The following is a 26,336-nucleotide window of genomic DNA, read 5'->3' on the forward strand; positions in this document are numbered from 1 at the left end:
CTTCTGATGGTTTGTGTAGACACTGTTTGCCACCCTAGGCTTGGAATTTGACGTCCAATTTCACTTGCAGTACAGAATGGATCACTAAGCGCTATTCTTCTGAGATGATCAGTCTTTGTGGAGATTCTCCTCTCTGCACCTCTTACTGTCATTCCAATTTGTCATTTGTCATTGTTCTCCCAACCATCAAACACACAACATTGAACAGTGCTGACATCTCAGTCTAGGCGCATAGGGATCTGCCAGAGTGACAAACCAAGGTCTCTCAGTTCAGGGATTCTGTCCCTCTCAGTTTGTGACAATTTGACTCAGTTTGTGGAGATAACTGGAGGCAGTGCACAATCTTCCCACAAGACTTGATCCGATATTTGAGGTTTCATGTGGCTAAAAACTTTGCTTTCAATCTGGCTTTTATGCCCCTCCTACATGCCACAGATTGGAGCTAGGTGCTTGAAATTTTGATCATCTGTAGATCTGACAGACACCTGAATTGAATAATCCTATGGCTTGTCCTTCTTGGTGTTGAAATTTCAACGATGAGGAGTGTAGTTTGACACTTTACACTTACACAAGGCTGTCAATCACTGATAATACCACCCACATGGGTACTGAGCTCAGAAAGAGCAGAGATCTAAATGAATAAAATACAATTTAGACGCAATCTTTTCCCATAAAACTCTACATCAATTTGCTCAGCTTCTCCTTCTCTATAATATGCTGACAATCACCACTGCGACAAGCTGGCTGCTGAGAAAGTGGAAGATGGATCCACAAGTGATTCGTTGTTAGTGTCATGGTATGCTGCTGTCTCATACACATTTACCTTTTTAGTGACACTGCAGGAGAAATGTAGCATTACATGACTCCCATTGATTATGTCATGCATACTAGATAACATATCATTGCTCGAAGTACTTAAAAGCATGGGTTGTACCTTAAAGAGAACCTGTCACCATGAAATGCAGTGCAACCTACAGGCAGTAGAAGAAGCTGAGCAGATTGATATACAGTTTTGTGGGGAAAGAATCAGTTATAATTCATTCATTTATATCTCTGCTCTTTCTTTTGACTATGATCAGTGGTTAAAAGCATTTTCTGTGTAAGTGTATATACATAGATGACTGTTAGTCACTGATAAGATGGCCCCTTGTACAACTGAGTTCAGAAAGAGCAGAGACGTAAATGTATAAATGACTAGTTTTCCTGAATGTTTTCCCACTAAACCATATATCAATCCGCTCAGCTCCTCCTGCTCTATAACATGCTGTCAGCAGACCTCACTGCATCTCTTAGGGACAGGTCCTTTTTAAAGTATGCATACACAATCGACTTTTAAGTCGATTGAAACAGACGATTTCAACCAAGATATTTGTTAAATGACCAACATAGTCTGAAAAGAGTTCGGTCATGTTTGAAATGAAAAGATTCTTTGCCGAACATACCCAAAAAGATTCTTCGTCTTTCACTTGGTGTCACTGAACAAGTATGGACAATCTGAATGACTGTAATGACCAAAATGAACTAAAATGTGTATGACTGTGTATGACTGCAAAATTCAATGCTGATCAGCCATCAGTCTGCACAGAATAGTGAACATGGGGGGGGATTTAAGATTTACTGCATGTTCGTTATTGCTGTGGATTCCAAAATGGGCTAATCTGAGTGGAGATCCACTTCTCAATCCAGTTGTCAATCTCTTTTTCTATATATTCTATTACAGATTTGTCTACGGCAAGTCTGCCCCTTGTCAACAGGGCCTAACAGGGCATAGGGACAGAGAACATCTTGAAATAATTTTTGTTTATTATTATTAATATTTTTACCCGTTAGGATCATCCCATAAACGTCTTGGAGGTCCACATTTGATTTGCAAGGATGTTTCTGAGTCACAGAGTTAGCAGCTGCATGATGTCAGGCACAGTGAGCCCATTTGACAGCCGGGCTCCACATAGAGAGGGCAGAGATGATTTTTACCTTACCTTCCTTCCCCATCACTGTATACACAGCTCTCAATGTGCGCTGTATATACAGATCATGCAGTGGCCATGCTGCTTCCTGCTCCAGTCCTAGCGATTATGTGATTGCCAGGTAACTGCTGGAGCTGCTGGGTCTTAGCAGTCCCAGCTTAGCACTGCAGTAGTAGCTCTCAGGAGGCTGTAACTCCTGTAACTGGGGCTAATATGTCAGCAACCAACAATAAAGGTCTTGTAAAACCTTATTGGGGGGCGGGGGGGGGGGGGCATAAAGTATAAACAAATAAAAAATAAATAAAGAAAAGAATAATAAATAAAAATTTAAAACCTCTTTGAACCACGCATGTCACAGCTTCTATCCCCTCCGCAGTGATGTTGAAGTGGACATTTTAAAAATGAATTTAGTTGCATTTTGCGCTATTAAAAAAATACGAAAGCAAGAGATTTTCCCCATTTTTCCTCCGGGTTTCAAAAATAGAAACACAAAACTACTGAAATTAAAATGGCATGAAAATAAAGCCCCACATATCGGGGAAAAAAAGACTTTAAAGTGAATCTGTCAGCAGCAACGGCCCTTTCAAACAGTTTGCATAGACACGTAGCTGTAGTTCACCTGTTTTTCTTTTGTTGATCCGAGGCTCCATTCCCAAGTTATGATACTTTTTCTTAATACGCATATTAGGCCTTTGGTGCAATGAGGGTTTCACCATTGCTCTTGTTGCACCCAAGCTCCACTCATTCTTGTGGCCAGCCCCTCCCTCGCTGCTTTGCCTCTGCCTGTCCCTGTCAATCTAAGAAGTGTGGGAAGGGGTGGCCACTGGCAATGGTCACACCCTCATTGCACCAAAGACCTAATTTACATATTGAAAAAAAGTATCATAACTCGGGAACAGAGCCTCAGATCAGCAAAGGAAATAGAACGGTTTGTGATGTGTCTATGCAGTAGAGAGGTTGATGGTGACAGATTCCCTTTAAATAACCAAACAGGAAAAAAAGTTATGGCTTTCAAAGACACATGTACTAAAAAAACTAAAATGGGTTTGGTGTGTGGGTGTGTGTGTGTGTGGGGGGGGGGGCAGTATAAATGGTCCAGCGCTGAACTGGTTAATGTTTCATTTTTATTATTTATTTGTTTTACTGTTCTTCTTTATTATTACTTTACTTTATTACTTATTTATTATTACTTGTGATTATTACTTTTTGCTTGTGTTTGTTATCATACAGTACACAATACTACACACCTTCGTCCTCATGCTGTGTAACGGTACAAATTACTTCCCATTCGTCCCCTTTACGCAGTTAAACTCTGGCTGCCTGCAGTGAATACTAGAGGGAGGTTAGTCTATGCCGAGTTTTAGAGCTCTGTAGCCAAAAAACAAGGCTATACATCCCACATCTCAGCCTTTGTTCCCTTTGGACATTCCATTGAATTAAGGCTACGTACATGCGTCTCTATGACCAACTTGCTCATAAATGATCAGAATGTTACTTTAATTGGGGGCAAGATCTTTATGTGCTTAGGGGCCTGCGTGATCATCAAGCTCCTGAGGCAACAGCCTCAAAAGTCTCACTGGGCTCGTCGCATGCCCAGTGACGTAATCTGAGCGCTGTTGCCTCAGGAGCTTGATGATCACGCAGGCCGCAGGCGGTACTGCGCCTGCGCGAGATTTCTGGCGGCCGACAGGAAGAAGAACGGTGCATTTCTTGAAGGTAGATGACGTAGCGAGGGGGCGGAACCGTTTTCCGGGGCTGTGGGAGGTTATTTCAGGATCAGGAGGCGTTCTTGGGCTTCAAATTAAGGCGGGCTGGGCACTGCAGGGGGGCGTCACTGGGCTCCGGAGAGGAAAAAAAACGCCCCTCTGGGAACCTTGGAGCTTCATTAGCATATCAGAAAAAGAGCTTTTTATTAAATAAAAATGACAAAACGAAATAAAGTAAGAAGACCACTGCAGGAAATAAGGTACTTTATTGAACATGGCAATGGTGAAAGCTTAAAATGCTAAAAGCAGGTGACAGATTCCCTTTCAGCTTACAGCCGGATTGGAGAACCGTGTTACCGGCTGAATCCTGATCTGGCGGTGGCAGCTGGAGATGAGCGCTTCCATTACATAGTTTAGCTCCTTAGGCTTTTGGATGGTATGTGTGTGTATATGGTGTATTTATGTGCATGTGTGTTACATATATATGGTGTATGTATATGTAAACATCTGTTGTGACGCCGCGTGTCCGCCATTGAACCTGTTGTTAAAAATTTGAATCCCACCCCTGGTTTATCAGTATCTGGTGGGGGTCCGACACCTGGGATCTACTCCCGTCAACTGCTGCTGCCTTCACAAACAGCTGATAGGCAGGGGGTCCCGGGTGTTGGAGCCCACCGATCAGATACTATCGGTAAAAGTACTGGAAAACCCCTTTAAGCTTGTTGGGACTGTAGAAAGAGGAAAATTGTGCTGATCTACAGTACAAAGCCCATAAGACTGAGGGGTGACGCCAACCTGACCCAGTCCCCCAGGTTCACTGGCCCCATACCAGCCAGAAGACACAAGGGACCATAGTAAGGCTACTTTCACACTAGCATTTTAGTTTTCCGGTATTGAGATCTGTCATAGGGAGGTCCTGTGGAGTCCATGGCTGGGCAGGTCAGAGCTGTCGCTACATGAGGGAGGTGGTTTTAAAGTATTGGCATAGGGTGGCAGCCTGGGCACATATACACCTCTCCTGCAGCAGTCACTACAGCAGTGGGAACACCTCAGAAGCGGACGCGGTCCGCTATAGCCACAGTGTGTGCGGGAGCATCAGAGTCAGGGAGAGAGCTGTGACGTCACCGCCAGAGTTCCAGAACCAGAGCACAGAGTGAGAGGCGGCGCTGGGAGACGGGCTGCGGCAGGGCGCACTTTACTACGGCGCCACTCACACTGCTGTGTGCACGGGGCCAGTCGCGCTCCCACCACAGGACTATCGGCACCGGGAGACTTTCCCTGTCACGGCTCTTCGCCGGTTGTGATTGAGGAGTATCCGTCGCGCTGGGCGGTGGAGCCCTGGAGCCGCCATGGGGAAAGTGTTTACAAGTTGCCTGCTGACTTTGGCTGGACTTCTGCCCGCTGTGGCGCTGGGACCGTACTCCGGTAAGTGAAGACTTGTCTTAGTTATATGGGATCTCTATGGACTTGTACAGCACCAGATATACATACAGGGATGTCTCCAGTGCCGGGGACTACAATACCCATCATGACACGGGATGCTGCTATACCTCGCACTTAGTTACATGGGATCTCTATGGACATTGTACAGCACCATATATATATATATAAGCAGTGATTTCTCCAGTGCTGGGGACTACAATGCCCATCATGACACGAGATGCTGCTATACCTCGCACTTAGTTATATAGGATCTCTATGGACTTTGTACAGCACTATATATATCTATATCTATACAGTGATTTCTCCAGTGCTGGGGACTACAATGCCCATCATGACACGGGATGCTGCTATACCTCGCACTTAGTTATATAGGATCTCTATGGACTTTGTACAGCACTTTCTATATATATTATATAAGCAGTGATGTCTCTAGTGTCAGGGACTACAACGCCCATCATGACACGGGATGCTGCTATAACTTGCTCTTAGTTATATGGGGTCTCTATAGACTTTGTACAGCACTTTCTATATATAATATATAATCAGTGATTTCTCCAGTGCCGGGGACCATAACACCCATCATGACACGGGATGCTGCTATAACTTGCTCTTAGTTTTATGGGATCTCTATGGACTTTGTACAGCACTTTCTATATATAATATATAAGCAGTGATTTCTCCAGTGTCGGGGACTACAATGCCCATCATGACATGGGATGCTGCTATAACTTGCTCTTAGTTACATAGGATCTCCTTTGTGCTTTGTACAGCACTATATATATATATATATAAAGCAGTGATTTCTCCAGTGCCGGGGACTACAATGCCCATCATGCCACGGGATGCTGCTATAACTTGCTCTTAGTTATATGGGATCTCTATGGACTTTGTACAGCACTTTCTATATATAATATATAAGCAGTGATTTCTCCAGTGCCGGGGACTACAATGCCCATCATGACACGGGATGCTGCTATAACTTGCTCTTAGTTATATGGGCTCTCTATGGACTTTGTACAGCACTTTCTATATATAATATATAAGCAGTGATTTCTCCAGTGTCGGGGACTACAATGCCCATCATGACATGGGATGCTGCTATAACTTGCTCTTAGTTACATAGGATCTCCTTTGTGCTTTGTACAGCACTATATATATATATATATAAAGCAGTGATTTCTCCAGTGCCGGGGACTACAATGCCCATCATGCCACGGGATGCTGCTATAACTTGCTCTTAGTTATATGGGATCTCTATGGACTTTGTACAGCACTTTCTATATATAATATATAAGCAGTGATTTCTCCAGTGCCGGGGACTACAATGCCCATCATGACACGGGATGCTGCTATAACTTGCTCTTAGTTATATGGGATCTCTATGGACTTTGTACAGCACTTTCTATATATAATATATAAGCAGTGATTTCTCCAGTGTCGGGGACTACAATGCCCATCATGACATGGGATGCTGCTATAACTTGCTCTTAGTTACATAGGATCTCCTTTGTGCTTTGTACAGCACTATATATATATATATATAAAGCAGTGATTTCTCCAGTGCCGGGGACTACAATGCCCATCATGCCACGGGATGCTGCTATAACTTGCTCTTAGTTATATGGGATCTCTATAGACTTTGTACAGCACCATATATACATACAGGGATGTCTCCAGTGCCGGGGACCACAATGCCCATCATGACACGGGATGCTGCTATAACTTGCTCTTAGTTACATAGGATCTCCTTCGTACAGCACTATATATATCTATATCTATACAAGCAGTGATTTCTCCAGTGCCGGGGACCACCGGCTGGATCGTTATCTGCTCTCGCAGCTTGTTCTCCTAATTTCCCTTTTCATCCACTTTTCAGTCTCCTTACTCTCCACCCCATTTCCTCCGCTCTCTTATCTCCCCAGCTGCTTTCCTGCTCCCCCTCCATGAAAGTAAACAGGGTAATTTCCTCTTGGACTTGTCATGTCCTGCTGTAGACACCAATGCCCCCAAGAACAATGCCGTATGGGCTTTGTGGGCGAGCGGGAAGAACCAGGTGGCACCAGTATGAATACTGCCAGTGTCACATCATCACAACCTCTGCAAAGTTTTGTGAGCCGCCTTGTGCTGCTGAATGGCTGCTCGGCCTGTCCTTCTCCTGGTGCAGCTTTATGACTCCATCATCCATGGGATGTAGCTGGGGAGACTCCATGTCCTTTTAATCAATCACATTGTAATAGCGCCGACTTCTAATTAACCTATTGGGCACTAGAGCCGGATCCAAACGGCCTTTCCTCCTCGCCACAATTTACTTGAAATATTAAGGCTAATAATCAGGTAACGGCCCCTTGTGAAGGCAGTTTGTTATACTGATGGCTTTTCTAGTACTGCGATCTCTTCACTTTCAGCTCTCATTTACCAGAGAGCCTTTATAATGCAGTCTAAAATCCATTATTGCCATTTTTAACCTTTAGTGAGAAGATGCCGGTAATAATTAGATGAGGATCTGAGCTGGCGTCATTATAGGAACATCTTACTGGTATCATGTCCCTAGCACTATGTGGTCCCTAGGACTGGGAAAGCATGCTACAAGCTGTTCTTCATGTTCCAGGAGGCAAGTGCTGAAATGTCCTATGTTGCGTGCGCTGTGCTTATACAGATATATATGGCCCATAGGACTGGGATTACTATATGAGCGTATATATGGGAGCACCCTACGCAGCGTCGCCCTGTGACTGCGGAGCCCACATTGATATCGCAAGCCTAGGGCATATGTAGTCCTCAGTCACACGAGCCTGTTACAGCATATTTATATCATCAAATATTTTACTTTAAGGGAAATGAGTGATTGCTATACTTTTACTGTACTTTTAGATGTAGTTGTGCAGTTTGTGTGGCTGGAATATAAAAATGCACATGGATGAGTAAAAGTTCTGTCCTATCTCCCACTACCCTCTTGTACCTCTTAGGTTCCCCTTATATTATTATTACTATTTACTTGATAATAAGTCCATGGTGTTGTACATCTAGAGGTTAGGGTGGGTTCACATCATGTTTTTTCCATCCGTTCAATGTATACAAAAAACGTATATGTTAAACGGATGCCTCAGACGGACGCCATACAGTGCCATCTGTTCACCATAGAGTTCTATTGTAAAAAAATAATAATAATGTATGCCCGGACTGTGCAGGATACAAGAATGTTTTTCTAACGTATACATCAAACGGAGATATAACATGTGATGTAAACCCACTCTTACACACACACATAATATAAAGAAACATAAAACCAATAACAGACTGGTAGAGAGAGGGTGAGGACCCTGCCCACGAGAGCTCCCAATCAGGGCCCCGTCGTCCCCAAACCTCAGCAGACGCTTCAGTCGTATATCGGGTGGGGGTGGGGAGGTGATGACAGATGCTGATTCTAAAAAATGCCACGCTAATAGCGGTTCCATCAAGTTAGTGAAAAGAGTAGGCTTCATTAAGTCGCACCCCCCCCCCCCGCCCCCCCGATTCCGCTTTTCCGTAAGCTGCTGTTTTCTTCCCAAGGAGTGGAGGAAACTGTGGCTATTGTTATCCTTATTGTTCACCTACCGTGGAGACTTTTCCCTTAGAATTTACAAATAACCAACAATTTCCGGTGTTTGAGTCGTATCCTGATATTATACAGCAGCCCGCCATTGATGTAGCTCGGGACACAGCCTGCTGCTCGCCGGGCGTCTCAGATCAGTTTGTGTCATGGATCAGTGTTTACCTCCCCAAGTAGTTACTGTACCTTTTTCTGTAGTTCTCAAATATGTCATCTGGTCACAGCTTAGACCAGAATAAAGTGGAAACTGATTTACAAATGATATTAAGCAACTGCATGAGTAGCAATTTCCTAATTTAGTGACAGAGCACTGACGATCTGTGATGGCCAGTTTGCCGTGTTCGCCCGCGAACACATGCGGGCTGCCATCTTAAATCACAAGTCCGGCGATGCACAGGTAAGTCCTTACCTGTGCCTGCGCTGCGAGCCGGTCTGAAACAAATGCGGTCCCCGGGAGCAGGCAGTTCCGAGAACAGCCCGATAAAGGCCCCCGGGGGCTGTTCTCGTAACTGCCTGCTCCTGGTGACCGCATTTGTTTCAGACCGGCTCGCGGCGGCTATCTGATGTTCCATGGGATAAAGGAGCCGGAGCAACTTTGATGCAAATGCAATTAAAGTGCCATAAAATGAGCCATAAATCACTACTTTCAGATCTATGGCATTGTGATCTGGCAGCCGGTTGCGGCAGAGAACGCCAGGAATCAGCAGTGTACAGCGCTTTGTGTCCAGCTGATCCTTGGCATTTTTGCCGGACCCCATTATATTTAATGGGGCCGGGGGTCATTCTGATTACATCCGGCAGTGCCAGATCCGGAGAATTCCAGTGGCGGTTCTCTGCCAGAACAGCCTGCTGCTGGAATAGGTGATGCAGATGTGAAAGTAAAGTCATTGAACTTGGTACTCCTTGGTATTGATAAAAGATGGTTCAGACAGTTATACCTATTGTCCATCAATTATGCCACAATTATGACATTTTGGGGGGGATTTATCAAAACTGGTGCAAAGGAAAACATGACGTAGTTGCCCATAGCAACCAATCAGATCGATCCTTTCATTTTGCACAGGAGCTCTGTAAAATGAAAGCTGGAATCTGATTGGTTGCTACGGGCAATTAAGCCAGTTTTCCTTTGCACCTGTTTTGAAGAGGATGACAGCATTGTATGTGACGGTACGGCTCACTGGATCTCAGTCCGTCATCTAGTTCTGAGCTCATTGTGCTATAACATGAGACACGTCAGCCCGCCGTCCGTCTTCCCTTCCTTTCATCCGCACGTCTTTCCCCCGCCTGCAGTGCATTGCTGTGCTTTGTAGTAGTCTGTGAGCCCCTGGACTACATTTTGTGAATCTCCAAAGTTTCCCTCTTTCATAATAGTCTGTCTGTGAATACATGGCAGAGATACTGTGTGCTGCGTTCCAATTTTCCATTGCATCGAGAGGGAAAGCTCCATCAGACATTCTTTATAAGCTGAAGTAAGCCAGATTGTGAAAATTCTAAAGAGAACCTAGCGGGAAATATCCCAAATCCCTGCCGCTAGGAGAAGTAAGAGCACAGAGTCACTTTGTCATTGTTTTCTGGTCAGGATGAACTATAGATAACACGGCCATAATGTTGTAATTGTGAACAACATGAAATTGTTCAAAAAAAGACTTAGAATGCTATAAAAAAGTAATACTTCTCCGCTTCCCCGCCGCTCCCGGTCTGACGATTACCAGGTTCCCCGACAGTGTCTGCACTTCCTAGTTCTTCTGGACAAAGGACATATTAGTATAAGGAGTCCCTTGCAGGGACTCTGCATACAACTTAAAGTGGCACTGTAAACTTATATGTCATCAAAAGTTTAGATGGGTGGGGGTCTGGGCGCTGTGACCCCCCCACCCATCTCTAGAACGAGGGGAGAGAAGTGCTCGCTTAGCGCACAAGACAGGAGAGAGACGGGACCATAGACTTTCTATTTAGTCCATCTTCTCTCCCCTCGTTCTAGAGATCAGTGGGGGTCACAGCGCTCAGACCCCCACCCATTTAAACTTTGTATATGTCCCTATGACATATCAAAAGTTTACCGAGAGTACAATGTCACTTTAAAGTAAGGTTCCATATGTTTTCTTCATGGCTGTTACTCAGTGTGAACATACCCTTATAAGTAATGGTTTATACATAAATAATAAGCCTCTGTTCATCCAGAGCACATTAAAGGGGGTTTCCTATACTTAGATGTTGATGGCGTCTCCTGCAGTATATCAGCAGCTTTGGGCAGGCCCTGAGGTTATTCCCATTGATGTAGAGGCCGTCCCGCTCCCATTTATGGGACTTTTTTCAGAAATTATAACGTTGTGTTGTTTGCACATACAGGCTAAGGCCTCATGCACACGATCATAGTTTTGTTACGCGTCCGATCTGCATTTTTTATGGATTTAATGTCAACCCATTCATTTCTATCGGTCCCCAAAAAATGTTTTGTCATCCATGAGCTGTCCACATGCATGTGGCCGTTCTTCTCATTACAGAACATGTCCTATGCAGACGAGAATAGTGAAGAAGATGAGAAAAGTGCGCATGGCTGGTATCCGTATTTTGCAGATCACAAAGTGGATACAGTTTGTAGCTAGAGTTTTTTTTTCCATTAGAGTAATTATATTTTAAAGAGCAAAACTTTAAAAAACTTCTCATGAAATCTGTCAAGTAGAAACATGAAAGCAAAAGCAACAGTCACTTGACTTTCAGCGGTTTTCAGCAACGCTTGGATTTTTGACAGACAGTATTTAAAAGCTTCAGTCTTCCTTCAGCCTGAAACGAGTTTGAAAAACTTTGTACGTTCAAGCAGCAGTGTTGTGGAAGTAGTTGTCGGCTTTACATTTAAGGTCAAGGAATAGGACAAAGAACCGGCGGACCATTGTATTAGATTTCCTGCGGAAGAAAGCAAAGTATAAAGCACAATAGGGCTGTCGCAATACCAAAATTTAGATTCGATTTCGATGCCATAAAAAAGTATTGCGATACTCGGCAAAAAAGCCGCGTGCATTCCGCATCTTATGGAACATCCGGTTATATTTTAATAGTTTGGACTTTTTGGACGTGGTGATATGTAATATGTTTATTTATTTATTGTTTATATATTTTACATGTAAAATTGGGAAAAGGGGGTTATTTTATTTATACTTAATATTTTGGCATTTTTTTTTTTTTTTTTTACTTTTTATTTAATAACTATTAGCCCCCTTAGGGGCTAGAACCTGGGATCTTTTCATCCCTTGTCCCATTCACCCTGATAGAGCTCTATTAGGGTGAATAGGACTTCACACTCTCCCTGCTGCCTTGTTCATAGTACACACAGATACAGGGAGATTACCATGGCAGCCAGGGTTGGCTGCCATGGTAACTGATCTGAAGCCCAGTATTACACTGCTAGGGCTCTGATCACAACTACAACTGCCACCAATGAGGAGGGGGGGGGGAGGGGACCCTGTGTCCACTGCCACCAATGATTATAATACTGGGGGGTGCACTGTGCCACCAGTGACTTTAATACTGAGGGGGGGGGGGGGGGGGGGTAGGCGCATTGCGCCACCAATAAAGAAAATTAACGTTTTAAACAGATACAGGAGGCGGGTGGCAGCGGCAGATTCACATAGCCGGCACCCGACCTCTATGACAGGGAGCTGCGATCAGCGGGTCGGGTGCCGCGCCTCAGGGGTTAACTGCCGCGTATCGCAGCGCACTGTCATAGAGGTCGGGTGCCGGCTATGTGATTCTGCCGCTGTCACCCGCCTCCTGTATCTGTATCAAACGTTATTTATCATCATTGGTGGCCGCGGCGGCACAGGGGGGAGGGAGAGACTCCTTCTCCGCTGTGCTGCTGAGGAGAACATGGAGCGCGCTGAGAGCAGGGTAAAGGGCAAATCCCGGTATCGAATCGATACCGATACAAAAGTATTGATTGGGTATCGATAATGCGATACCCAGTGCAACCCTAAAGCATATTTTACATTCATTCCATGTAAGTAAAGTTCAGCTGATCTTTAGTCGTTACCAGCTCACATATCCTGCAGGGAAGGTACTGTAATGTAGTAGGGCTGTGATAACAGTGTACTTGTAGTCGGCAGCCCCAGCGCCATCCTGTTACTGGCAAGAATATTGGTGATGAGATACTGTCAAAATAAAACTCACAAGTTAGGCTACTGTCACTCTAGCGTTTTTACTGGATCCGGCAGGGTTCAGAAAAAACGCTTCCGTTACTGATAATACAACCACCTGCATCCGTTATGAAGGATCCGCTTGTATTATCTTTAACATAGCAAAGATGGATCCGTCATGAACTCCACTGAAAGTTAATAGGGGACGGATCCGTTTTCTATTGTGGAAGATTGTGTCAAAGAAAACGGATCCGTCCCCATTGACTTGCATTGTGGGTCATGCTCCGCATCCCAGGACGGAAAGCAAACTACAACATGTTGCGGTTTGCTCTCCGGTCTGGGAGCGCAACTAAACGGAGCGGAATTCATTTTGGAGCATTCTGTTCTGTTCAGTTCAGTTTTGTCCCCATTGACATTGAATAGGGACAAAACTGAAGCGTTTTTTTCCCGGTATTGAGCCCCTATGACGGAACTCAATACTGGAAAACTAAAACGCTAGTGTGAAAGTAGCCTTACAAATGTGTTTCCAAAGCAAGTACGTTTTCTTCATCACCTTCTTTAGGCCTCATGCACACGACTGTAGTTTGGGTCTGCGTCCGATCCACATTTTCAGCGGATTGCGTGTGGACCCATTCATTTCTATGGGTCCATAAAAACCGTTCTGCAAAATATAGAACATATCCTGTTCTTGTCCGGTTTGCAGACAAGAATAGCCCGTTCTAGTAGAAATCTGGGGGACGCACAGGCCAGTATCTGTATTTAGCGGGCCGCAAAATGGATACGGTCGTGTACGTGAGGCCTTGTATGTAGTCATGGTGCATTTTATACCGGCAGGGCAAGGATCCATTGTAATTGCAGATTAGAGATACGGGTTTGAAGTCATTTTGTATTTTAGTAGTAGTTTTACATTTAGAATCCTATTAAGCCTAGCATAACAATAGTTAATCCTGTCGTTGTCAAGCAGGTGTCCGCTTCTTCATCTTTACCAGTTCAGATGTCCGGTTTCATGATATTGATGACCTATTCTTAGCATATGTCTGATATCCGTATCAAATTGGTGGGGGTTCCACCCCCAATAATCAGTTGTTTGGCGGGGCCACGTCACTTGTGTGAGCGCTGCATCCTCTTCAGTATTCAATGACCGTGCATTGTAATTAGAGTTCTCTCCTATTCAAGTGAATTGGAGAAGAATCTGCTGCTACAATGTAGGCAGTGTGCAGGAGTCAGACCCCCACCCATCTAATATTGAGGACCAATGCTGAAGATAGGTCATCAGTATCAGGAAACCAGACAACCCCTTTAATTGTGATGATGCTTATATAGTGATATGGGAAAAAAATGGGGACCTTTTGGGTGCATTCACACGTCAGTATTTTTACCTTTCCAGATAAACGTTCCTGTTTTTTGCGGATCCGAAAATCTGGATGACATGAGGATGCTTTTAGCATGTCTTCCGCATTTTTGACGGATCTATTGACTAGAATGGGATGACGGAACGCAAAATCGGACAAACAGTAGGACAGGGTATATTTTTTTTCAGGATCCGAATAACGGAACCCATGGAACGGAACGGAATCGGAGAGCACCATGAGTGCTGTCCGAATATTTGAGGATTCCATTGAAAATGAATGGATCCGCATAACGTTCCGTTTTTAATCGTAACGGATGCGGAACACCAAAACGGACGTGTGAATAGACCCTTAAAGGGTTTCTGTCACCAGATTTAACCCTATTAAACTAGCGATGTGCTAATGTCAGCTAAACCTAACTAGCCTATTCCTACTTTTATCTATGCCCCCGTTACGCCAGAAATCTAACTTTTATAATATGCTAATTAGCCTCTAGGAGGGGGGGGGGGGGGGGGCGTTGTTCCTGCTCCTAGAGGCTCCGTTCTCCCACCTTTGTCTCCTCCCTCCAAGTCCTGATTGACAGGGCCGGGCAGCGCTCGCATCTGTCTGCCAGCCCTGCAGGCGCGAATGCTGAACGGCGTGAGATTTCACCAGAGCACAGGGCTGGTAGACAGATGCTTAATAGGGTTAAATCTGGTGACAGAATCCCTTTAAGATTGTCTCAGTCAATTTATTGCCTGGGAGTTGAGCTGCAGATAGGCCACAAACGTCTACAGGCTCAAAAAACCCTTAAAGGGTTTATCCATAATTTTGTAATCTAAATTCCTCTGCTCCCCAGTAGTGAAGAGATCTATACTTATCTGCTCCCCATAGGGACCTGTCCCCATTGGAGGGGGGATCCTGGACAACCCCTTTAAATTGCACCCTTTACAGGACGTACCTTGATTATTACATAGAAACATATAGAACCATTTGGCCCGTCTAGTCTGCCCAATATACTGAATACTATGGATAGCCCCCGGCCCTATCTTATATGAAGGATGGCCTTCTGCCTATCCCATGCATGCTTAAACCCCTTCACTGTATTTGCAGCTACCACTTCTGCAGGAAGGCTATTCCATGCATCCACTACTCTCTCAGTAAAGTAATACTTCCTTATATTACTTTTAAACCTTTGCCCCTCTAATTTAAAACGATGTCCTCTTGTAGCAGTTTTTCTTCTTGTAAATACTCTCTCCTCTTTCCCTTGTTGTACATATAGTTGGTAGGACCACATTTATGTTTCCTGATGTTTTTGCTGGGAAATGAAATGTACAAAAGTGTCAGTCCATGTTAGCTTGACTTAGAATAAGTAATTTGCTTTACTCTTTCATTAATGTTTTAACAGATGAAAGGATTTGTCTTGTCTATCTTTTCATGCAACTGAAAGGCCTCCTAAACTACCGATTAAATATTGTATAAAACAATATCAAAATGTGGTCCCTGATGTCAAGGACCAAGACTATTCAATCTCCAAATACTGACTGTGGCCTGTACAGAGCTGTGGAACACTTTAATTCCAAGTACTCTAGAGGGAAATGGGAAGTTCATCACCTTATTACATTTATAAAAACATTATAAAAAATGATTATTATCTATAAATCACGTTTGTTTACCTCCTATTCATCTCCTTCAGTGTTGGCTGCATTTTAGCTGTGTTCCACCAGGGGGCAGTTGCAATCAGTGGCTGTTTAAGTTTAGCTGCTTAGAGGGGTTTTCCGGGACTTTAATGTTGGTGGCCTGTCCTTAGTATAGTCCATGAATATTAAATTAGTGGGGGTCTCACTCCTGGTACCTCCACTGATAAATTGATTGAAGGGGTAAAGGGCACATCCCCTCATTGTTTACTAGGCCCAGAGCCGTAGATTTTGTACTGATTGTCCTTGGTATTGCAATTCATTGTTGCTCAGTCCCATTCCGCAGATTAGTGGCTTTTCCATCCTTTCCACATGCTTTACCCTGCAGCTCAGCCTGGGCCCTATGACTTATAAGGGTACATTCACACAACCGTATTATTTTTTCCGCATTTTGCGGAATAGAAGCGGACCCATTCATTTCTGAGGGTGAATAAAATGTGTGGACAACATTCAGTATGTTGTCCGCATCCGTGTGTCCGCATTTCTATTCCGCAAAAATATGAAGCATGTCCTACTATTGTCCGTACAGATCGGTCCGCAGCACCATTCAAGTCAATGGATCCGCAAATTGCGGATGACATACGGAATTCTTTTTTTTTTTTCTCTCTCTCTCTTTTTTTTTTTTTTTTTTCTTCCGTTTTTTGCGGACCGTAAAAAAACGGAAGACATGCGGAAGTCATTTGTCCGCAAAATGCAGACACACGGTTCCGTTATTTGCCGACCGCAAATCAGAAAGGATTGCACACGGTGGTGTGAATGTACCCTAAGATGAAGTGAAATCTGCAGGCAGCAGGTTATAGAGCAGAGGAGCTGAGCAGATTGATCTACAGTTTTGAGGGAGAACATTCAGTAAAATGTGAAATTTATATTCGTTTATATCTCTGCTTTTTCTGAACTAGTTAAGACCTCCCCCGTCTACAGCTATCAGTGACTGTCAGACAAATGTGTATGGGGGAGCCAGGAGGGGGTCCGGAGAGATGACTTTCATCTGGATGATCATTCCGCCAACACACTTGTCACAGCAATATCTTGACCTAATTCCCTAAGGGATAATCTCAGGAAGATGACCCTTTTCAGAATATCAGCCAATCGCCGAAACCCACAGCAATTAGCTCTTATCACCAGGGGCAGCTCCAGATAGCCATACATGTAGTAGATAGACAGGCCCCGTACACCTCATTTGTAAGGGGACCCACCTCTATGATGCTAATATCACCTACCATGTTGTGACGAGACCACCTCTTATACTTCTTAGCTTTTATTATCAAACTGGAGACACATTTGTATTCCTAGAAGAAGCGATAACTCTTCTGAATCTGTTACCTAATGTATCAGTTCTGGACAAATATGAAATGATGGTAATCTCATCTGTCACCGTCTGAGGGGCTCGTATTATTTGGCTACAAGACTACTTTGCAGGGCCCCACAGTGACTAAGGCTAATTCCACATCTGCATTTTTGGATCTGCAAAAACGCTTCCGTTACAACAATACAACCGCCTGCATCCGTCATGAACGGATCCGGTTGTCTTATGTCTTCTATAGCCATGACGGATCCGTCTTGAACACCATTGAAAGTCAATGGTGGACGGATCTGTTTTCTATTGTGTCAGAGAAAACGGATCCATCCCCATTGACTTGCATTGTCTGTCAGGACGGATCCGTCTTGCTCCGCACCGCTACTCTGTCCTCGATGGGAGCGCAACCATACGGAACGGAACACATTTTGGTGAATTCCGTTCCCTTCAGTTCAGTTTTTTTTCCCCAATGACAATAAATGGGGACAAAACGGAAGCGTTTTCTTCCGCTATTGAGATCCTATGACTGATCTCAATAACGGAAAGGGAAAACGCTAGTGCGAAAGTAGCCTTATTGCAGTATTTAGTTTCTGCCATTTATATTGCCCAGAATTCTTTTAGAAAGTTTTAAAAACATTTTTTTTCTCTCATTTAGTAAATATGGAGTCTTGAAGTATTTCCAAAAACAGAAAAGTGACTGATAATTTTTATTTTTTTACAGTTTGACAATAGACAAATCATGTAGGATAACGATGAAAAATAAATTTGGATCAGCTCACCTCCATGCAGGGGTGGTGCAACCCCATACAATGCAGGAAAAACGTGGATAGATCCGACACCCAAATAAAAACAAATTCCTTTATTAACTCAGAACATAGTAGAAAAATATTTTCCACGTTTTCCCTAAATCATTGATCACTGGTTTTTATTACTTTTGGGAAAGTCTTTGTGTCAAACGGCAGCCCTTGTTAATAGTGCGACGCATCGGGGTATTGTTGAAGCATACATTATTGTGACTTGTTTTTAGCCGCACGGGCCGACTTGCGTATTTAACCCCATTCGAGAGCGCTGAACCTTGCAAGGCACAGACACGTTGCAGTCTTAGTTGAAAAGCTCAGCCTGCTGTGATCTGCCGCTGATCACTAGGTGTAGCTGCATCTCCAAATCCACTGAATTCAGTGCAGGATGGAAGCGCCGCGCTGCTGAGGCCAGTGATCAGATAATACACTAGGCTCAAAGTCTTGGGTGATTTTCGAAAGGAATGAAAAGAGTAAAGTGCTAGAATCAATCTGCCGTGTTCTTTAAAATAAGCTTTTTGTTACTCTGTTATCTATTTTGATTTATATATTTATTACGTGCGTGTATTTATTTATTTTTTATGTATTTTGATGTAAACTGGTCCTCCTACTTGACTTAAACCTTTTGATTGGTGCTACACAAGGTTTTTAAAGACTGACCCTCCCAATGGCAAGTAAAGCACAACAGTGACAGCATGACAACTTGGCGCAGCCGTGCTGCGGTTGTTGTGCGGCCGCGCTGCAGTCGTCTCCAATTAAACTAATGAATACTAACAATACCGCACAGCCATTAACAATTCAGACCGGCTAAACAGTGCGGTCTTCATTAGTTTAATTAGAGCCCCCTTCAGCCCGCATGGAGTGTGGCAGTCAACCGCAGCGCGACTGCATCTCAACCGCGCCGCGTGGTGGTACCATTATAGTCCATTGGAATGTATTGTGGTGCACATTCACAGAGTATTAATGAGATTGTCTTGTAACGGTCATAAGACAAATGTATTAGTTAGTGCGGTGATAAAAGTCATACCGCAGCTATTGAAAAGTAGAAGTTGGAGCTGTCAAGCGAGAACAGTCTGTGGGAAGCTGAAGGCTCCAGTGGAGAGAAAAACACTTAGGAGATATAGAAAGAATGCATGGAGGAATAAATTGTATTTTGATTATATTTTGTTTATACATTTACACTTTCCTACTTTCAATTTTTGGGAAAAAAATGATCATTCACAAACTGCAAACAGTGTGCAGGTTTGTAAGGGTATGTTCACATGACATGTTTTTTTTTAACCAATGGGTGTCTACTTCAAGGCTGCCGGAATAAATGTCGGACATGTCGTAGTTTTATTCCGGCAGCCTCTCGCCGTGCGCTGCCGTGCCTCCACCGGAGCTCCGCCCCCATTATAGTCAATGGGGACAGAGTGGCAGTCCGGGGGCACACGTTCTCTAGCGGCAGGACGGATCCGACAGGCTGTTCACCCTGCCGGAGGTCCGTGCCGCTAGTGTGAAAGTAGACTTAGAAATACAGATATCATCTCAGGATGAAGTGTTGCATCCAAGTTTACAGTACTCTGTCTTTGAAAAGCAGAGTTTAGATGTATGAACAGCACAACTGTGATATTTCCCATCTGTCCTCTGTGGTCTAACACTGAGGGCAGTGATTGACTGCAATAGTGAAGTTCTTTGCTTGTCATAGTGTCGGTGACGTGCAGATATATGGAACGTCACTGCTGCAGCCAATCACTGTCTGTTGGACCGCTGAGGACAGTGACTGGCTGCAGCTGTCAAACACCATAAATCGGCTTATCCTCACTGCAGTTTGTAAACAAGCAGAGGCAGGAGGGTCGGCCCAACGCCACAGAGAACTCTGGACAAAGGGGTGGGTATAAATATTTTTTATTTTTTTAATGAAAAATATATTTTTCCATGTACACCGTGTTTGGAGAATTATGCATGAAAGAAATGTGTGATGTATGCACATGAGCTTATTCCCATATTGTATACTTGTAGATTGCTTTGTCCAAGATTGAGTTGTTCTTTCATTGGTCATAATAATAGTTTATAAAGAATATGTTAAAGGGGCTTTCTGAGATCTTGATACTGATGACCTGAACGTGTGATACCGAGCAGGGCTGCTATACCATGTACGGTGCTGTGCTTGGTAAGCTGCGAGAAGGCAGCGGTGCTCACAGGAATGTCGGACCCCCACCGATCAGATACTGATGATCAGTATCAAAATCTTGGAAAGCCCCTTTAACATTTCAGAATTTTTTGAAGAAAGCAGCAGCAGCAGAGTTACTGGCCACATAAAGGGGGGTTCTTTGTATGGGGGAACCACGTACAGGCTGCATTGTCAGCAAAAAAAAAAGTCAATTTAGTTCCAGACAATGCCTTTAAAGCCACACTTAGATCCTAATTTTGGGCTGCTTTTCTAATTTTGTCAGTTTTGTGGTGTTAAAAATGAAAGACAAAATACTATTCTTCTCGAGCAGTCAACACATATGATTGGTAATCCATTGTCAGTTTACTGTTGCTGTAAGGGGAATATGTGATCGGCAAGGTAATAACCATTATAATTGTACGTTTAGAATTGGCATACCAGTATGACAGCTCTATAGTGTTTTTGCTAGGCCTAGATAAAGATGCTGACAGAAGAGCATTACATTGATTAGTATAACGTGGGAAGTTCCAACTGAGTCACGTATCTGTATTGACAGCCTGACCGAGAGGGTTAAGCAAGAACGCCAGTTAAGTGTCCCTTTAAATCATTAGTCCTCCTTTCTTGTAGGCACTTATTCTATATCAATGGCATGACGGAGTAAAATGTATGAATTCTTTCTCAAAAATAAAAAATTGGCCCAAGTGGGATTTGCCAACCACAGGTTACAAGCTGTTTTGGGCACGTCCTGGGCTGGGAAAGGTGAATGTTTAGCCGATTATTACTCCCTACTGACTTTTTCCATTAATAAAGCTTTGTTAAAATAGCATTTTTGCTATCTGTCCAAGGTATATGCCTGATTTCCCAACATACTCCTCTGACTGACGGCTGCAACATATGGTATGCCCCTGTAAATGTGCAATGGCATTAGGGTTGCACCGGGTATCGAAGTATCGATACCCAATCGATACTTTTAGACCCGGATCGATACGCTCTCAGAGTGCGCCATGTTCTCTTCACTAGCACAGTAGAGAAGAAGGAAGGGCCTCCCTCCGCACTGTGATGCCGCTGCCACCAATGGGGAGATAGCAGGGAGGAGGAGGGGAGGGACTGTGGCCACTGCGCCACCAATGAATGCAAAACACATTAATTCAAGTATAGGCAGTGGATGCCGGCGGCGGTATCACATACCTGGCACCCGGCCTCAATAACAGGGCACAGCAATCCGCCGAACTGCGGCAATTAACCCCTCAGTTGCCATAAATTTTTTAATGACACCCAGTCCCCCAGCAACCCTCTCCTCCTGTGCAACCCTCACTCCTTCGCCTAGTCAAGATGGCTCTCTCAGACCGGGCCAGGCAGCAGCTCCGTCTGTTTCCTACACGTATGTACTATATTCTAATGTCACTGTATATAATGTCATTGTATAATACTGTTAATATTTGAGTCCTGCTCCGGACGGGCCCCTTCTGAGTTGGGGCCTGTAACGGATCTCCTAGCACCCCGACCGGGTACCTCCGTTGATAGGTGCTCCTAGTGCTTCCCGAGGTCTCCAAGAACTCCACTTGACACCGTAAGCGCTGCAGACCCCACAAACCGCCGAAGCTTGGTTGAGGCCTCACCGTCTCCTACCCACCCTGGACCTACGACAAGGCTCCAGGCTCCAGTGGGTGAACCTCTCCTAAATCCAGAGAGCAGGAACAGCTCTTACAAGAGCTAATAGTATAGCCAGAGAGTATAGCAAATCTTCAGCGTATAGCAATCCCCAGTGTCGATCAGTTACCCAAACACCAGCCTCAACATGATAAAGGGTAAAACAGGAACTCTTTATTGAGGGCTACCCGCCCGTATTTATGCAGGTCCCCATCTGGTGGACACGCCCCTAGGGGACCAGAAGGAAGACTGTGACACAGGACAGATATGCAGCAATTCAGGATACACAGACAATAGACATCCCCACAATGCATCATGTTTTCCTCCTCTCTGCCCTGGAGACACCCGAGGAGTAATTCAATTATCTCTCAGGACAAAGGGAAATCGTCAATACACATGTGGGGACAACAGGACAGAAATCACCATTTAAACATGCAATGTCACAACCCTTACAGTAAACACAGACATTTAACATATCCCCAGATAGCTCAAGTCTGAGTGCATATTATTAGGTGAATGGCACTCAGACTACACGAATACAATAAAATTTGCTATCTGGGTACCCTCACATAACATAAAATTCAATTCCAAAGACAGATTTAAGCTGTGCGGCCGGTCTGTCTTCTCCTTTAAAGTTAGTATGGGCCATAATCCTGAGGCAAGAGGCTGGTAGCCAAGCCCCTCCGAAACCCAATGGCGAGTTTGGTTTCGCCACAGGGCCCCATAGCAGCCGCTTCCACTATAGCTTACACCCCTGATTCCAAGTGTTCTTTTGGTATACTGTATGGTGGGTGCATTGGACCCTACGGATCCGTATGCGTCAGGACCTTTCCCGGCGCTTATTCTGAACATGTCCATAAAACAATATGTGAAATTTGACCAATCGGCTACCATCAGCTTGTGCTGCCACCCACCGTTTCTGGGTGAAGTGGCACAGACAGCAGATACAATAAAATGGTATTTATTAAGCATAAATTACAAAATACAACTTTATTTCGACAGGTTTGATAAGTTTCTAGACAAGGATGCTCCGTGTTTTCTCAAGGACCACTTTGAGTATTTTGGGTGTCCAGTCCATACAGCTCAGATGATCAGCTGTATAATTGCAGAAAGGGAATGGCAGCTCAGGGGTTAACATGGCTGGTAACTACAGTAATATACGTACTCCGTACGAGAACCGTTGGCGTGTGGATGTGGAGCTCTTTGGCTCGGTGCTTGTTCAGAAGGCTGTGAGATACTCACCTGCTGCCATCTTCCCTCACATCTTATAATGCTATAAAATCCGAAAACAAACTGTTGGTGCAAATCCAGTGTGCAAGTAAGACTTGTGTATTTTCAGACTTCTCATATTACAGGATGACAGATGGGGCTAATTTTAAATCCATCCTGGCAAGAAATACACCATCTCAAAACTGGAGAAGATGTTACTGATGTAGACATCACTATTTATAAGTGTATCGTATTCCTTCGGGAGGACCTCTCTGGTATATGGGACTTTGTAAGAAATTCTCTGAATTTTAGTCAGCGAAGGGTCACGCAGCTTTCTCTTTCTTCCCGTGACGTAGTTTGTAGTGCTGCCTGTACTTTTTATGGCACACACTTTCATATTATTTGTTTCTGTGGGTTTTCTGTATATGGCCTGGATGAAACAAATAGCTAACAAGTGAGGGCCCGGGAGTTCTTTTATTGAATATATGTAAATGGGAGAGCACAGTGATTTCTGCTGGCTTTCATTATGAAATATTTCATCTTACTCAATTCCCATCTTATTACTTTTGGTTTCTAATGCTCCTTGTCTATTGATTCTACCGTGGAAGGAGATAAGGAGAATATTGTACCTTTTATGGAGCGCTGTAAAATATGCAGAACCTAAAGGTCACTTTGTCTCTTTCAGTAAGCCTGGTGCTTTGTTGTTTTCTAGAGATGTCTTCAGTTCGTTGTCAGAGCAATATACTCATGTATCACTTGTGAAGCAGAGTCTAAATAGGAATCTGCCAGGCTCATATGAAGACCTATACCAGTGGTGGCCAACCTATGGCACGGGGTGCCAGAGGCGGCACTCGGAGCCCTCTCTGTGGGCGCCCACCCCCTGGAAAAAGTCTATGGTGTATCAATATGCCTTAGCGCTTTCCTGCCATCATCAGCGCAGGGCGCACTATGAACAGCACAGGCAGCGCAGTGAATGCAGGCAGGCTGTTATAGCTAAATGGTAAAGTACATGGAAGATATACAGTACTAGATTGGACTGTAGTATTCAGGTTGCTGACACTTTGGGATAAATAAGTGGGTTTTGGGTTGCAGTTTGGGCACTCGGTCTGTAAAAGGTTCGCCATCACTGACCGATACTTTGATTAAATCTAGAGGTCTCCCCTCTTCAGTTTTTGAGTGTGCTGTAGTAGATCAAAAGCAGCAGGTGGAGAAATAGAAAATATTCTCCGAATTTTGAAAAGCTTCCTATTTGTATTGTAACATTGGCGTAGATTTATCAATGGCATGGTAGGGGGCGCACAAATGTAGGAGTTGTCCAGAATGGCACATATTGAATGCTTTAGACCAGGGATGGGCAAACTCGGCCCTCCAGCTGTTGTAAAATGACAAATCCCATCATTCCCAGTCTGCCTACAGCTATCGGCCTACAGCAGGACATGATGGGATTTGTAGTTTTAAAACAGCTGGAGGGCCAAGTTTGCCCATCCCTGCTTTAGACACTCACTAGACTCACTTTTATTACAATGGATATAACTTGAAGTGTACCACATTTCACCAAAACTGTGCGAAAAAAACTAATATGTAACATATCTAATAAGAAGAACCAAATCTACCCTATGTCTCAACATGGCCATAAATGTTGTTCATACGCCACCCTTTAGCATCTTTGCGCATCTAGATTTAACTGTACTTTACAGGTATGTGAGTGTATGGGGCAGCTCCATACACGGCGGGTGCCAGCTGCAATCATGATCAAAATTATCAATAGTGACCACAACATCTAAGCGGATAAACCGAGGGAACGTGCTTCATCTGTCCTCTGTACTTCCTTCTTGTCAAGCTTGAAGGCTGCCAATCAGTTGTCATGGCAGCTGAAGGTCCAAAAGAATGCTGGTAAAATCACTATTCACAGCAATACTGAAGTGTTGCTGAAAAAAGTACAAGCAATGGCAGCTGCAAGCCCCCTAGAGGGACTAAAAAGAAAAACTCCCTCTCATTCATCAACTTAAACATAAAAAAATAAATGAAACATAATTGTTATTGCTCTATCTCAAAATGTCCAGTATGCTAAACAACTCCCGAATTGTATTTCTTGGTCTGCTGGCCTCTAAAAAAATAAATTGAATAAATACAGTATTTTCCGGCGTATAAGACGACCCCCAACCTTTCCAGTTCAAATATAGGGTTTGGGGTATACTCGCCGTATAAGACTACCCCTCCAACGCTATTTACTTTGGCATCAAGATCTGCAGGTAATTGTTGTGCAATTTTCGTCTTTTGCCTCAGTACCATATTATGCCTTTCCAAGAATCTAGTACACCAGGATACAGTGGCCTTAAGTCTGTTGCTGTGATCTGGGATAGATTTGGCCACTGAAGTGCAAACAAACGTATTTTATTTCATGTCACTACATAACCGGTTAAGCGATGCTCATTCACCATGTCTGCTACATGTTTTTCGAGTTTTGGCCATTGTGCGGTGCCTCTTCTTAATGCACATGCAGGCTCGGACTGGCTCACCGGGAAGCCGGTGAAATGCCCGGTGGGCCCCTTGCCTGTCTGCTTATACTGCAGCCAGAGCCACCAGCAGGGGCAGGGGAGTTACTATACTTTCAGTTTCAGGCGCCTGGCTGTTATCAGGGGCTGGACTGCAGCACTGGCACACATATCATTTTACTTTGGTGAAAGGGACAGCACAATACTTTGCAGCGCTTGTCCCTTTCTCCAAAGTAAACTTCACCGACCCGACATGAGCAGACAGCTCCCCCCCTCCTCTCTGCAGTGTGAGATTCCATCCTGTGTGAGGAGGGGGCGGAGCCAGAGGAGCCGACAGCCGAGGCAGCAGCAGGAGATGGAGACGCTGCTCTCTCTGAGTCACTGTGCCTCCCTCCAGTATAAAGTTCTCTTCTCTCACTGGTCCCACTACTCCACACAGCAGCACTGGGGTAAGTTACTGTGGGAGGGAAGTGGGAAGAGAGTCCTGAAGCTGCTGCCCCTGCACATCTTGTGTCCCTGTTGTTCCAGCCTCTCACAGACCTTTCCCACCAACTATCTCACCTATACTTTATACAGGGCAAGAAGTCATGTCTCCCAGTGTCCCCCTCTTCCCTCTCATCAGTGGCATTTCACACTTTCCCAGCCCCTCACCCCCACATAATATGTAATGTCACATAATATGTAATGTCTCTGGAGCACACAATCCATGGGGCCCCGGTGTAAAACTGAACCATGGGGCCCCCTTCCCGTCGCCGCCCCCCCCCCCAACCTCCCTCCACCAGCAGCAGAGTTAGGCTCCATTTACACGTCCGCAAAATGGGTCCGCATCCTTTCCGCAATTTTGCGGAATAGGTGCGGACCCATTCATTCTCTATG

The 26,336-nt window shown here is 44.4% G+C and overlaps 1 protein-coding gene across 1 annotated transcript in view; it reads left to right on the forward strand.

The window, feature by feature from the left end:
- Window positions 1-4,738: 4,738 nt before the first annotated feature.
- PTPRM (protein tyrosine phosphatase receptor type M) overlaps window positions 4,739-26,336 on the forward strand; it is an 855,321-nt gene continuing 833,723 nt past the window's right edge. The window contains 1 exon segment of the mRNA XM_040434446.1: window positions 4,739-5,098. Within this exon segment, the coding sequence (XP_040290380.1) occupies window positions 5,023-5,098 (76 nt within the window). The 5' untranslated portion in view covers window positions 4,739-5,022.

Source organism: Bufo bufo, chromosome 5 (assembly GCF_905171765.1).
Source record: "Bufo bufo chromosome 5, aBufBuf1.1, whole genome shotgun sequence".
In the NCBI taxonomy this organism is placed as follows: Eukaryota; Metazoa; Chordata; class Amphibia; order Anura; family Bufonidae; genus Bufo; species Bufo bufo.